The sequence below is a fragment of the Lathyrus oleraceus genome, chromosome 1, assembly GCF_024323335.1.
Source record: "Lathyrus oleraceus cultivar Zhongwan6 chromosome 1, CAAS_Psat_ZW6_1.0, whole genome shotgun sequence".
NCBI lineage: Eukaryota > Viridiplantae > Streptophyta > Magnoliopsida > Fabales > Fabaceae > Lathyrus > Lathyrus oleraceus.
The window spans coordinates 55,992,216-56,007,019 of NC_066579.1; the positions used below are offsets into that span (position 1 = coordinate 55,992,216).

General features: G+C 31.2%; 2 protein-coding genes across 2 annotated transcripts; one reads left to right on the plus strand and one right to left on the minus strand.

The window, feature by feature from the left end:
• The first annotated feature begins 284 nt into the window (after positions 1-284).
• LOC127108310 (beta-glucosidase 44) lies at positions 285-9,964 on the plus strand. Its single transcript, XM_051045802.1, has 11 exons — positions 285-606; positions 7,079-7,137; positions 7,268-7,343; positions 7,432-7,503; positions 7,679-7,766; positions 7,890-8,142; positions 8,215-8,330; positions 8,551-8,768; positions 9,117-9,148; positions 9,226-9,328; positions 9,505-9,964. The coding sequence occupies exons 1-11, from the start codon at positions 372-374 to the stop codon at positions 9,777-9,779; spliced, it is 1,527 nt and encodes a 508-aa protein (XP_050901759.1). The 5' UTR covers positions 285-371; the 3' UTR covers positions 9,780-9,964.
• A 10-nt stretch (positions 9,965-9,974) lies between these two features.
• LOC127108146 (exonuclease 1) lies at positions 9,975-13,649 on the minus strand. Its single transcript, XM_051045600.1, has 12 exons — positions 13,296-13,649; positions 13,144-13,180; positions 12,891-13,065; positions 12,734-12,812; positions 12,417-12,461; positions 12,161-12,310; positions 11,938-12,052; positions 11,733-11,833; positions 11,434-11,531; positions 11,251-11,343; positions 10,765-10,982; positions 9,975-10,670 (listed from the first exon to the last, which is right to left on the minus strand). Exons 1-12 carry the CDS (start codon positions 13,371-13,373, stop codon positions 10,066-10,068), a joined length of 1,794 nt encoding a protein of 597 aa, XP_050901557.1. The 5' UTR covers positions 13,374-13,649; the 3' UTR covers positions 9,975-10,065.
• Between the last annotated feature and the right edge of the window lie 1,155 nt (positions 13,650-14,804).

A 14,804-nucleotide genomic window follows, 5' to 3' on the forward strand; every position in this document is an offset into this window, starting at 1 on the left:
GTAAAAATACACTCTCCATTCCGATAATTAGAGACCTTCACTACTGTACCAAAAATCTTGCGAGACAGATTTTACCAACTTACTAATGGAGTAATTATTTCTTCCACGTCGAAATAAATATAAAAAGTATATCTTTTTTAATCAATAGTGACTACAACTCACTTACACACGCATGGGTCCCATAATCATAATACAGTCAAAAAGGCATTTTAAATTTATTTCCAAATTAGTATTATTATGGGCAAAATTGGAATTGACCACAAACAAGTTCTATAAATCCAACCTCACTCACATGATAACATTATCTCCACAAAGTGTCAGTGATTCACTTCACTTCACTTCACTAGTGTTGTTGTCGTTGTTTGAAGAAGATGATGTTGGATTCACAACATCATGATTGGTTATATTTCCTGTTCTTCTTCTCTTTCTTACTTGTTTCTAGTTCAGTCAATGGAATTGCAGTACCTGATAATGGAGGGTTAAGTAGACAAGTGTTTCCTAAAGGGTTTGTGTTTGGAGTTGCAACTTCAGCTTATCAAGTTGAGGGTATGGCCAACAAAGATGGTCGTGGCCCTAGTATTTGGGATGTTTTCATCAAAAAACCAGGTTTGTGTTTCTTACCTAATCTCCATTCATTATTCTTAACCATCCAAAAATTGTGTTATGAATTTTATCTTTTTTATATTGCATTTGGTTTAAGCTTTTAAGTTTAAAAGTCTTGAATCTTACTCTATAAATTGTGTTATTGAAATTATAATTTTAAGAGGAGTGTTAGTATTTTTCCCAAAAAATAAAAGAGTGTCAGTAATATAATAATTGCCGACAACCACTATAAAATATGAATAATAATTGTAATGTTTTTATATTTTTATTCTCTTGCTGAAAAATAGTACTGTTATAAGGGTTGCGTCTTAAATTAAGATAATTATATATATATATATATATATATATATATATATATATATATATATATATATATATATATATATATATATATATTATATATATATATATATATATATATATATATATATATATATATATATATATATATATATATATATATATATATATATATATAGTAGTATCAATCTCTTTTGGAAAAAGTTGGTCAGATTTTTGTTTGGTGTGACTTTTGGTCAAAAAAGTTGACAATTTTTAACTATCACATTCACCACGAAACTTGCACATATTATACACAGTAAAATTATATATTTTGGGAGAAAGCAAGAATATTTTTTTAAAATAATCATGTTTAGTTAAAAAAATTTAAAAATTACAAAAATGAACACTTTTTTGCCCTAAAGACACATGGGCGCCACCCTAGATGGCGCCTACCCTTTAGTTGGAGGGCGAGTCGCCACTAGGAGGAGCGTCTACTCCTAAATATATATATATATATATATATATTTTTTTTTTTTAATATGTTTTTAATTATTTTTTAAATTTTTTTAAATCTTTTTTAACTTATTTTAAATTTACTAATTTATATTTATTATAAATTATATTAATTTATATTAATACATATATATAAATAATATTATTTACAAGATATATATATATATATATATATATATATATATATATATATATAATATATATATATTAAATTTATATATATTAATTTAATTTATAACTAAATAATATTATTTATAAATTATTAAAATATATAATTTATATACATGTAAATTAATAATATTATGTATATATTTGTAAAATACACAAGATATATATATATATATATATATATATATATATATATATATATATATATATATATATATATATATAATTTATATATATTAATTTATATTAATAAACACAATATATTTATATTAAAATAATACACAAGACAAATATTATAAAGTTTAATTAAAATGCATTATTAATTTGAGATTTTTTACATATTATGCGGTCCCTGGTACGATCCGCACGGGGAAGGTCTAACTACTCGTCTAGACGGCTCACGTGGTGGTGGTGCTTTCCTATTCCCACCCCTAGTCCTAACGCGTCCCCTTGCCCTTTGCCGTTGTGGTTGGGTCGAAGTCCCTTCAATGTTGTAGGAAAGGCAGGTGCCCTTTGCGCCCTCAAAGCTTTGTCTCGGTGGACAAACTGACTCATGTTGGGTGCGCCCTCGAAATGTGGCCTTTAGTAGTTGAGGATTGAATCGGGTTGGCTAAAGAACAATGTCTGTTGTGGTGTGTAGTAGTCTTGTTGGTAATCCTCTTGTATACCTGTGTCGGAGCTAAGTGGAGGACTAGAAGAGCCCGGGACATCGTCGTGATGGAAGTGTTGGGATTGGTGTTGGTGAGGGGATTGAGTTTGTGGTAGGTGTTAGGACTGTTGATGGTGGTGGGAATGTTGAGGTTGGTGTTGGTAATCTTCTTGATATTGGGGTTGAGTTTGTGGTATGTAGTGTTGATTTGGTTGGGGGGTGGACATGTGTTGTGGTGGTTGTTGTTGGTAATACGGTGGTGGTGGTTGTTGTTGATAATACGGTGGTGGTGGTGGTTGTTGTTGGTAATATGGTGGTGGTGGTTGTTGTTGGTAATATTGTGGTGGTTGTTGTTTTTTGGAATATTGTGGTGGTTGTTGTTGTTGGAGATATGGGTGTTGCATTCGGGGATCGTCCAAATAGAACGGGTCAGACACAATCATTTCTGGATTTGTATTTGCTCTATACCAATCCACATATTCCTTTGTCGGCTTCATTTCGTTGGGCGCCACCGGAAATTGTAGAACATAGTGGGCACGCTCTTTCCACATTTTACGGAACTCCTTTGCAAATGCCTTCCAATTTTGGACATACCACTGGTGGCTGACTTTTTTAAGATGCCAAGGTTCCAAAGACATTTGGGGCCCTGGGATTTCTTGATGCATTCCAAATTGCAGTTTGACACGATCACTTTGGTGCATCTCCACAGTGGTGAACCGCATGATAGCCGTTTCTGCTGTCCAAACAGCTGCATCTTCGGGGTTGGGTTGATGTTCCAATCCCAAATATGGTCTCCAAATAAACTGCAAAGAAAAAAATAAATATGTTATTTATTGAGAATGCTTGATATTAATAAATCAGTTAGAAGATGAATGATTTAGTGGTAATACATCTTGTGCTCGGAGACGATCCAAGAGTTGACGATAAAATATTATTTTATTTTTCGGGGTAAGACTGTAATCTAATCCAGTTGCAATGAACCTAAACAAAAAAAGATAAATAATATTATTTACAAATATTTATAGAATAAATATACAAAATGAAATAACATCATAAATTTACCTAGTTACGTAGGGGAAGGAGTAGACGTTAGGATTTTCAGGGGCTAGCCTCGGCAATCTCCACCACCCCCATGTTTGGAGCAAAAAAACACATCAAGAAAATGTACAGTGGTCATTTTGTGCATTTTTACACAAAGAGCTATATAGGAAAGTCAATACAACAGAACCCCAACTATACGTGCTTATTCTATCTATGTCCTCGAGCAAACTCAAGTACATAAAGTTTATGTTATTTCTCGTGCCTTCGGGAAATAGCAAGTTCCCAAATAATAACATAATGTAAAACCTTGTTTTTATTATTTTTTCTTGTTCGGACGAATCCTCAGTCAAAATTATAGCGTCGTGGGTATTAAACTATCGAGCCTCCAATTCTACCACGACGCTATAATTTTGACTGAGGATTCGTCCGAACAAGAAAAAATAATAAAAACAAGGTTTTACATTATGTTATTATTTGGGAACTTGCTATTTTCCGAAGGCACGGAAAATAGCATAAACTTTATGTACTTGAGTTTGCTCGAGGACATAGATAGAATAAGCACGTATAGTTGGGGTTCTGCTGTATTGGCTTTCCTATATAGTTCTTTGTGTAAAAATGCACAAAATGACCACTGTACATTTTCTGGATGTGCTTTTTTGCTCCAAACATAGGGGTGGTGGAGATTGCCGAGGCTAGCCCCCGAAAATCCTAACGTCTACTCCTTCCCCTACGCAACTAGGTAAATTTATGATGTTATTTCATTTTGTATATTTATTCTATAAATATTTGTAAATAATATTATTTATCTTTTTTTGTTTAGGTTCATTGCAACTGGATTAGATTACAGTCTTACCCCGAAAAATAAAATAATATTTTATCGTCAACTCTTGGATCGTCTCCGAGCACAAGATGTATTACCACTAAATCATTCATCTTCTAACTGATTTATTAATATCAAGCATTCTCAATAAATAACATATTTATTTTTTTCTTTGCAGTTTATTTGGAGACCATATTTGGGATTGGAACATCAACCCAACCCCGAAGATGCAGCTGTTTGGACAGCAGAAACGGCTATCATGCGGTTCACCACTGTGGAGATGCACCAAAGTGATCGTGTCAAACTGCAATTTGGAATGCATCAAGAAATCCCAGGGCCCCAAATGTCTTTGGAACCTTGGCATCTTAAAAAAGTCAGCCACCAGTGGTATGTCCAAAATTGGAAGGCATTTGCAAAGGAGTTCCGTAAAATGTGGAAAGAGCGTGCCCACTATGTTCTACAATTTCCGGTGGCGCCCAACGAAATGAAGCCGACAAAGGAATATGTGGATTGGTATAGAGCAAATACAAATCCAGAAATGATTGTGTCTGACCCGTTCTATTTGGACGATCCCCGAATGCAACAACCATATCTCCAACAACAACCACCACAATATTCCCAACAACAACAACCACTACAATATTACCAACAACAACAACCACCACCATATTACCAACAACAACCACCACCACCGTATTACCAACAATAACCACCACCACCGTATTACCAACAACAACCACCACAACACATGTCCACCCCCCAACCAAATCAACACTACATACCACAAACTCAACCCCAATATCATGAAGATTACCAACACCAACCTCAACAGTCCCAACACCTACCACAAACTCAATCCCCCCACCAACACCAATCCCAACACTTCCATCACGACGATGTCCCGGGCTCTTCCAGTCCTCTACTTAGCCCCGACACAGGTATACAAGAGGATTACCAACAAGACTACTACACACCACAACAGACATTGTTCTTTAGTCAACCCTCAACTACCAAAGGCCACATTTCGAGGGCGCACCCAACAGGAGTCAGTTTGTCCCACCGAGACAAAGCTTTGAGGGCGCAGAGGGCACCCGCCTTTCCTACAGCATTGAAGGGACTTCGACCCAACCACAACGGCAAGGGGACGCGTTAGGACTAGGGGTGGGAATAGGGAAGCACCACCACCACGTGAGTCGTCTAGACGAGTAGTTAGACCTCCCCCGTGCGGATCGTACCAGGGACCGCATAATATGTAAAAAATCCCAAATTAATAATGCATTTTAATTAAACTTTATAATATTTGTCATGTGTATTATTTAATATAAATATATTGTGTTTATTAATATATATATATATATAGATATATATATATATATATATATATATATATATATATATATATATATATATATATATTGTGTATTTTACAAATATATACATAATATTATTTATTTACATGTATATAAATTAATATATTTTAATAGTTTATAAATAATATTATTTAGTTATAAATTAAATTAATATATATATATATATATATATATATATATATATATATATGTATATATATATATATATATAAATATATATATATATATATATATAATATATATATATATATAAATATATATATATATATATATATATATATATATATTGTAAATAATATTATTTATATATATATATTAATATAAATTAATATAATTTATAATAAATATAAATTAATAAATTTAAAATAAATTAAAAAATTTTAAAAAATAATTAAAAATATATTGAAAAAAAGCAAAAAAAAATTTTAAAAAAAACACATTTAGGAGTAGGCGCCACTCCTAGTGGCGACTTGCCCTCCAACTAAAGGGTAGGCGCCATCTAGGGTGGCGCCCACGTGTATTTAGGGCAAAAAAGTGCCCATTTTTATAATTTTTTTAAAATTATGATTATTTTTGAAATTTTTTTAAAAAACATGATTATTTAAAAAAAAATCAGAAAACAATGATGAGAGGATAGTGAACCTTTTAATAAAATTTAATACTCCTACACAGATAATAACTGATCTGATTTAATGGGATCAGTATTATAAGTTTTTAAAATTTATTTAATAATTATTTAAACTCAAATATATTAGTTATTTAATATATTTAAGAATATGATATTTATTTATAATAGTAACCGATTTTGTCTTTAACTTTTAAATATAGGATTATTGAATTTTTTTTGTCTCTTTTTATTAGATCATTTTAAATTTTAACTTCTTTATTTATTTATTTTACCAAAATATTAATAATAATATTACTTTTTTCTACAATATCTAGTAGATAATTTTTAGAAGTACCAATTAATTTTTTCTTTAGAACACGGTTATAATAACCAACAAATTAAATATTACAATCATCCTTTTATTTAATTTATATGTTTTCTTTTAAGACATCTGGAATTAAAGGTATATTTTAATTGATTTATTTAAATTTATTTATTATTATAAATTTTATAATGCCGTTTAAAATATTTTATCAAAATAATTTATGATAATTTGTATAAATTATTTTTAACTCAATTTTATAATTTCTCCAAAATAATTTATAAAAACAATTTATAACATATATAAACATAATTTAAATTTATCTCATCTTTTTTTATAAAAATAGTTAATGTAAACAGTTAAATATATGCGGTAAACAAATTGTTTATTCAAACATGTTCTAAATATCTTCAAATATGAAAAATCAACATTAATGCATAGTGTTGTTTAAAGAGTATTTAGATAAATCAATACATAAAATTGACACATTATAGATATGTTTGTGTTAGGTTATTCGGACTTTAATGACATATAATTCAATGTAATACTAGTTGTTAAGGGGTAGTTTAAAATCTTAATTATTCATTTCCCCTTTCTTTCAACTTGATGCAAACCCAAATATTAACTTAGAGATTCAATTGATACGTATTTTTTTTTACACAAAAAAATTGTGAAATATTTTATTGTTTTCAATTAATTTCAGGAATTGTGGCAAATAATGGCACAGGAGATGTTTCTGTTGATCAGTACCATCGCTACAAAGTAAGTGCCTTTTTTGAGCTTAAATATTTACAAATTTAATTAACTTAATTAACCTTGTATTAAAAAAATTCCAACACCGTTTAAATATTTTATAAAAAAAAAAATCTAACAAACATGTTTGATTTGACAGGAAGATATTGATCTCATGGCAGAGCTGAATTTTGATGCTTACCGGTTTTCAATCTCATGGTCCAGAATTTTTCCAAGTAATTCAAATTACATATATTTAATCAAAAAAATATGAAGCAAATTCATAATTAATTCCATTAATAATCTATTAAACTTCTGATGCAGATGGAACTGGTAAAGTAAATTGGAAAGGTGTTGCATACTACAACAGATTAATTGATTACCTGCTAGAAAAAGGTAATGATTTTTTAATATATATATATATATATATATATATATATATATATATATATATATATATATATATATATATATATATATATATATATATATATATATATATATATAGATAGATAGATAGATTGAGAATGTGTTAAAGTTGATTTTTTTTGTTCCTTAAACAATGTTGCAGGAATTACTCCATATGCAAATCTGTACCATTATGATCTTCCTTTAGCTCTTGAGTTGAGATACAATGGCTTATTGAGCCATAATGTTGTGTAAGTACTAAAATACCCTTATGGCTATCAAGAATTGAAGATTGTGTTAACATGTTAACTAACATTCTGGTTATATGATATACAAGGATTTGATGAATGATGAATGATTTAAAAATTGTGCAGGAAAGATTTTGCGGATTATGCAGAATTTTGTTTCAAGACATTTGGAGATAGAGTTAAGAACTGGATGACTTTTAATGAACCGAGAGTCGTTGCGGCTCTTGGTTATGACAATGGCTTTTTTGCCCCTGGAAGGTGTTCTAAAGAATATGGAAATTGTACTGCTGGAAATTCAGGAACTGAGCCTTACATTGCAGCTCATAATTTGATATTGTCGCATGCTGCTGCTGTTCAAAGATACAGAGAAAACTACCAAGTATTTTTGAGTTTTTTTATTAAATTTTGTTTAATGTTTGTTATGTGGTGGTGATGACTGAGATTGTTTCAGGAAAAGCAAAAGGGTAGGATTGGAATTTTGTTGGATTTTGTTTGGTATGAGCCTCTTACAAGATCAAAGGCTGATAGCTATGCTGCTCAAAGAGCTAGAGACTTTCATATTGGGTGGTAATAATCTTTAGTTTAGTACATATAAGGCAAGAAATGGTTCAGTTCGGCTCGATTCGATATAAATTTGATCAGTTTAAGACTCTAATACCACTTACTTGGAAGTGAGTTTCCGGAGAAATAACATATTAACAACAGTAAAATCACCGTTAGATATATGAACCATCTTTCTTATATATCTTTCATTTGAGTTCGTATTTGAGGTCTTTAATCTCCGCAGGTTCATTCATCCCATTGTATACGGCGAGTATCCAAAAACTATGCAAAATATTGTTGGGAAGAGGCTCCCAAAATTCACTAAAGAAGAAGTGAAAATTGTGAAGGGTTCCATTGACTTTGTTGGTATCAATCAATACACTACCTACTACATGTATGATCCTCATAAATCAAAACCAAAAGTTCCTGGCTATCAAAATGATTGGAATGTAGGATTTGCTTGTAAGATAATCCTTCCTTCAAACTTTCTCTAAATAACAAACTCTCACTCATTTAGTTCTTAAAATATAATCCTCTAATCCTATTTATAAGAAAAAATTTACTTTTTAAATTCATGAATAATCAATGTATTTGGTTTATATAATAGTTCATATACATTGATTATTCAATGAATATTAATAGTAATGACTAAAGAGTTTTATAGACTTTTAGAACTACTTATTATATTTATAGATTTTACTTCTAAATTTGTAGAAGACCGGTAATTTAGAAATTAAATTGATGGGTAATTCAAATACTTTTCTTGTTAATTGTTATTACTTACATTGATCTTCTTGCTTAACATTGAAGATGCTAAGAATGGAGTACCTGTTGGACCAAGGGTAAGTTTGAAACAAGTGAAAGTTAACAATGAATTTATCATGAAATTTCTTTTTATAAGTGAAACTTGAATTTGCAGGCATATTCATATTGGTTGTACAATGTACCATGGGGCTTGTACAAATCATTGATTTACATCAAGGAACGTTACGGAAATCCGACTGTGATCTTATCTGAAAATGGTAACTTCTACGACTAATTTTTGGCTTTGTTTGAATGTTTTCTTCCCCTTTTTTCTTAACCCTTTCGTTCTCGGAGAAAACTGATCTTGATGTTTCGGAGTTTAGTTAAAAGGTAAGTAAAACCTAATCAGTGATTGTTTCAATCAGAGTTTGAATTTGGATACTATCGATTGTAGGCATGGATGATCCGGGTAATGTGACATTTGCCAAAGGCTTACATGACACGACGAGAATAAATTATTACAAAGGGTATTTGACTCAACTAAAGAAAGCTGTTGATGATGGAGCAAATGTGGTTGGATACCATGCATGGTCATTACTTGATAACTTCGAATGGAGATTAGGGTACACGTCAAGGTTCGGTATTGTCTATGTGGACTTCAAAACTCTCAAGAGAACCCCTAAATTGTCAGCGTATTGGTTCAAGAAACTACTCACCAGAAAGAAGTAAGTTTGTGTTTGAATTCACAATGAGTTTGACAAAATCACAATCAACTATCGTGTAGATTTTGTCAAAACTCGTCGTGTTCCTACTATGGTAGTGAATAATGTTTTTGTTGTTTTATTTTCATCAATTGTAACAATCATGCGAATCGATTAGTGCAAGTCTTGGAATAAAATGATCTTTTCAATAAAGCTTCATGAGTTTAGATTCAAAATTGATTTTCATTCAAGAATAAATATTTGCAAGAGCATTCTAAAGAGGTTACAACAAAATTCATGTGCATATTGAATGATTACACTCTTGAAAAGAAACTCAGAATAGTTCTAATGTTACTTCCCTTTTTCTTTGATTTCTTTTCATTTCCACCACTTCCTTTCAAATCATCACTCTTCCTAATCTTGGACTTTACACTTTCTTGAGACTCCACATTCAAGCATTCCACTTCGGTTACTCCCGAAACCTGTTCGTCTTTCGCTTCTACTTCATCTAAACAAATATTCTCGAATTTCCTTTTCCTTGAGAAATTTGTAGACCCTTTTTCTTGTGGTGACATGTAATTATCAAGATCGATATATTCCACACCACTGACAACAGAAGTTTCTTCATTCTGAGACCCTTTTTCTTGAGAATTACTCGGTGACACGTAACCATCAAGACCGATATATTCAACACTGCTTACGATGGAAATTTCTTCAACTGTTTCGTCTTTCTGAAAGAAATTTAATTCCTCCTCTTTATGTTTTCTTATCCTAAAAGGATTGTTGTTAGGAACCTTCAATGGTGTTTTATCACATGTAATGGTCTTTTTTGTTGTTCCATTTGTTCCTAATGGCATGATTAGTTTCTGAAGTGCCAATGCTTCATTTGAATATTTGTTCTTATCTGAGAGCTTTGTAACTGCAAATAAAGAGAAATGCTTACGACAATATAAAATATAAACCATGATAAAAAAATAGAGTAAATCTTAGGTAATTCAAGAATAATAACTTGCCTGTATAATTTTCTTTGATGTTTTGGGAGCCAAAGACTGAAAAACAGTTTTCCTGCTTAATCGGTGTAGAAACTTCACGTTTCCTGAGTTGACCGGTGATTTGGAGATCTATGGAGTGTAAAGGAAGTCTAGAAATTTCAGAATTATCAAAAGCTTTCTTAGTTGATGGATTCAAGTTTCCTTCAGCTATTGCTTTGACTATTGTTGAGGGAAGTTCTCTAGTTACATTTGGAGTTTGTCAAGGAAAAAAAAAGTAATCACATGTTCAACAATTATGCAGATTAAAATTGATCACAAATAAGCCCTGGTTGAATTGAATTATTCGAACTTATCTACCGACAAACATCTATGAGACTGTTTATGAGAGCTTACGGAAACAGTTTGTAACATGTCCATAAGTTGTTTTCAGCTTATTCCTATAAGCTCTCCAGCATAGCTTATACGAACAGTTTATAATGGATACAAAATACGATAAATCAAGGATACGGTCCCAAAAAATCGAGGTTTTCGTCAAGTGACTCGCGAAAATTTTCTGGAAGAGGCTTCAGGTGCTTGAGCTCTTTAGTATCGATATCATATCTACAAAAATAATTCAGAAGGAAACATAATCATTGAAGAGAATAATGAATACTCAGATGTTATAAATCAGAAATAGTTTTAGTTTTGTACATCCGAGCATGCTGAAATACAGCAAGTGCGTCTTTGAAGGATTTGGCATAATCTTCGGGCATTTGGTCGCCTTTCTCAAACTTAAGAACAGACAAGACCTGTAAAAAAATGATATATTTGTCAGAATGACTCCGAGGCAACATCGGCCACAAATTATATCAGTTTGAACTTCAAGAATCTATGCGGTAATAGGCATGATGATCGTTTAGTGTGTGCGCGCGTGTTATAAAAAGCGAGTACTTCTTTAATTTCACAAGTAATCAACAATAGTGGTTATTAGCGGATAAGAACGTACTTACACGATCGATATTCTGATACTTTGAAACTAAGGCATGAGCTCGAGCAACACCAATGCCAGGAACAGATGGAAGAAAATCACAGCCAGCTAAAACACACATACCTGGAAGAAGGGAAAAAACCTGTTTTCATCAGTATATTGCGAACAAGTTTTATGCAGAAAAGTTCTGCACGACTGATAAATTCAACAAAGAACGAGAAAATCACCTGTGAAAAGCTTCGTATCAAAACTCCGAAATGAAGGTTTACAAGATTCGGCAGAAAAAACCTCCTCTAACTTTATTCTTTCACCGTTCCCTTCACGGTCCATCTTAAAAATAACCTATTCAAAACAACTGCGGATTAAAATCTTAAACACAACTTCTATAAAATTGAAATAAAAAGTACTAAACCTCGACGCACAAGATCAATGTTTCGGAGAAGTTCTTACATCTGGACAACCGTAAGCTATCAGATCACTATCTTCTGTAATCACCGCTGCAATACCGCCCTTTTCGGTCTCAAGGTTGGACAAGTATGCTAACTGAGCATCAGCTTCATATGGAGCTACAACAAACTCAATGTTCTCTGATTTCAAAGTCTACAACACAATTACAAGAAGAAATTACTCTAGAATGAACATTACTTAAAGATTGTTATTCAAGAATAGCATTAGTATTTATCAAAATTATATGTTTAAAGCATACCTGAATAAGCTTATGTGCCATAAGAGGAGTAATATTCACTGCTCTCTACACACAAAAATATGAAAAATACTTCAATTCTTTTGCTTCATAAGCATTATCATGTGAAATAAAAGATACAAAAAAAACTTTTTTTTCGTCTTATCTACCGATATAATGTCAGTGTTCGAAACCGACACAGACACTTTTGATTACTTTTAATTTATTTAGTTTTTCAAATTATTATCAATGTCAAATTGTCAGTATCGGTGTCGTATTTCTTGTATTTGTGCTTCATACCGTGCTTCATACGTAATTCTAAATTTGAAAATGCTCCAAACCTGAAATAGCTCTGAAGCAGCATTAACATTCCCTTCTTTGAGCTTAGCCATTGCCAAATCATGATAAGCATTTCTTTTCCTAAAACAACCAAATCACCATCAAAAACAAATCCTAAAACTTGAAATGAAAAATAAACAATAGAAATAAAATAAATACTTGTTCCTCTCTTTCTCAGTTTCTGATTTGCAAGGAACATTGCCACCATCAAAAACAACAACTGGTGTTACTTTATAGTACCGAAGCAGATTCACTCTATGCATAAAGTATTCAATGTAACGCAATTTCCTTTCACTATCAGAATCAAGACAAAGCTCCATACTACATGAATAAGCTAAAAACAAACAAAAAATCAAAATGTCAACATAATGAGTGAATTTCAAAACTGAATCAAGATCAGATTTTTACTCACCTCCTTTATGAAGCCATGAATATGCATCAATACCCACCTGCATATTTTGAAATGTGAATGAGAATGAGGTATGAGAATGAAAAACTGAACAAAACCCAGATAGAATTTAGAGGAACAATGAAAACTTTGAATGGAATGGAGTTGATTCTTACGCGTTTGCCAGCGTAGTTCTTGATGTGAATGGGTTCAACGTAAGGTTTCATGAATCTGAGAAGATCTTTGATGCCCATTTTCTATGTTCGTAGGTTTTCGTTTCTGGGTTTTGGGTTTGTGTTCGAGTTTTTTAAGGTTTTTTTTTTTGGATTATTTTCATTCAAGTTTTTTTGATAATGTTATAGACAGTGAAAATGGCGGGAAAAGCGGAAACGGCGAAATAAAACGAGGTAATGAAGAAAACTATGTTTCGGGTGTAGTGTGAGGGTGATTTGGATATTTCAAGTGAAATTTTCATGGTTAGATACATTTTAAAATTAAATAGAGTGTTCAGATAAGATAATTAAATAATGTTTAGGAAAATTACAATTTTACCTAAATTTAAATATTTCAATTGAATTCGTTTAGGTTATAAAAAATCAATTGTTTGGATAAAACTATAAAAAATTTCAAACATAAATTTTGCTGGATTATTTTTATAAATTCTAAAATTTATGGAATTGTAAATTAAATATACATTGTAAAGTAATTTAAAATAAAAATTTTAAAAAAATTGGGTCTAAATGAAGTATCATGCATATTGCATGTTACTAGAAAAATAAATAACTCATTATTAACACTAAAGTTTATCAGTCTAGCTATTTGACTCACATCATATTAAATCAACAAAAATGCTAGTATTAAAATACAAATGTGGATAAAATATGGAGGAAATTTGGTCATTTCAACCTATTTAAAAATGTTATAGTTAATTATATGGAGAAGGGATGTTACTTCAAGCATATTTATTGCATGAAATTGTTAATATTAATAAAATTTTATCGCTAATATAGTATTATAAATATCCTATTATTAATTAAATGTATTTGTTAAATTACGTTCAAGAAAATATTTTATTTAAACATAATTTATTAGTTTTACATGTTGCAAAAATTAATAAAACATGTTGGCGGGTCATGCTACATACTAGTTCGTAAGAGTTTTCGGGGATTGAATCTTTTGTAAACATGTATTCCTACATAAGCTTTCCGGTTTTCTAATTGAGTATTGCGATACAAAAATTCTTTCATTCATAGGGAATAGGATAGGCAAGACGATTATGGTCGAAAATAACACTTTGTCATGAGAGAGGAAAGTATGGAAGTCTATGGGTTGAAGTAAACTTATCCAAACCATTGTTTGCTTTGTTTACAATAAAAGACGGGAAATATAAAATAGAATATGAAGGCATCCATCTGCTTTGCATCATGTGTGGAAGATTTGGTCATTACAAGGAAGGTTGTACGAATATGCATGTGCAAATAGCAGACAAAAACACGACTGAATCTGGAAAACAACAAGGAAGGGAAGAACACTCGAACCAGATCCAGACTAGAATGGATAGGCTTTGGTCAGTGGTGCAGAAACACAAGCGAGCAAGAAAGGTAGGTGGAAGTATGAGGAATAACAACAAAAATCCGGCAATCGGAGAAAATGGTGGAAGTAAAAATGGAAGGGCTCCGGCGAAA

Excerpts from the sequence above, each read along its gene's own strand:
- LOC127108310 (XM_051045802.1), top strand. The coding sequence starts at position 372 with ATGATGTTGGATTCACAACATCATGATTGGTTATATTTCCTGTTCTTC. Across the intron at positions 7,504-7,678 it reads TGATTACCTGCTAGAAAAAG|GAATTACTCCATATGCAAAT; the intron begins GTAATGATTTTT and ends ACAATGTTGCAG. Across the intron at positions 9,149-9,225 it reads GAGTACCTGTTGGACCAAGG|GCATATTCATATTGGTTGTA; the intron begins GTAAGTTTGAAA and ends TTGAATTTGCAG.
- LOC127108146 (XM_051045600.1), bottom strand. The coding sequence starts at position 13,373 with ATGGGCATCAAAGATCTTCTCAGATTCATGAAACCTTACGTTGAACCC. Across the intron at positions 13,181-13,295 it reads AGAACTACGCTGGCAAACGC|GTGGGTATTGATGCATATTC; the intron begins GTAAGAATCAAC and ends CAAAATATGCAG. Across the intron at positions 13,066-13,143 it reads TTCATGGCTTCATAAAGGAG|CTTATTCATGTAGTATGGAG; the intron begins GTGAGTAAAAAT and ends GTTTGTTTTTAG.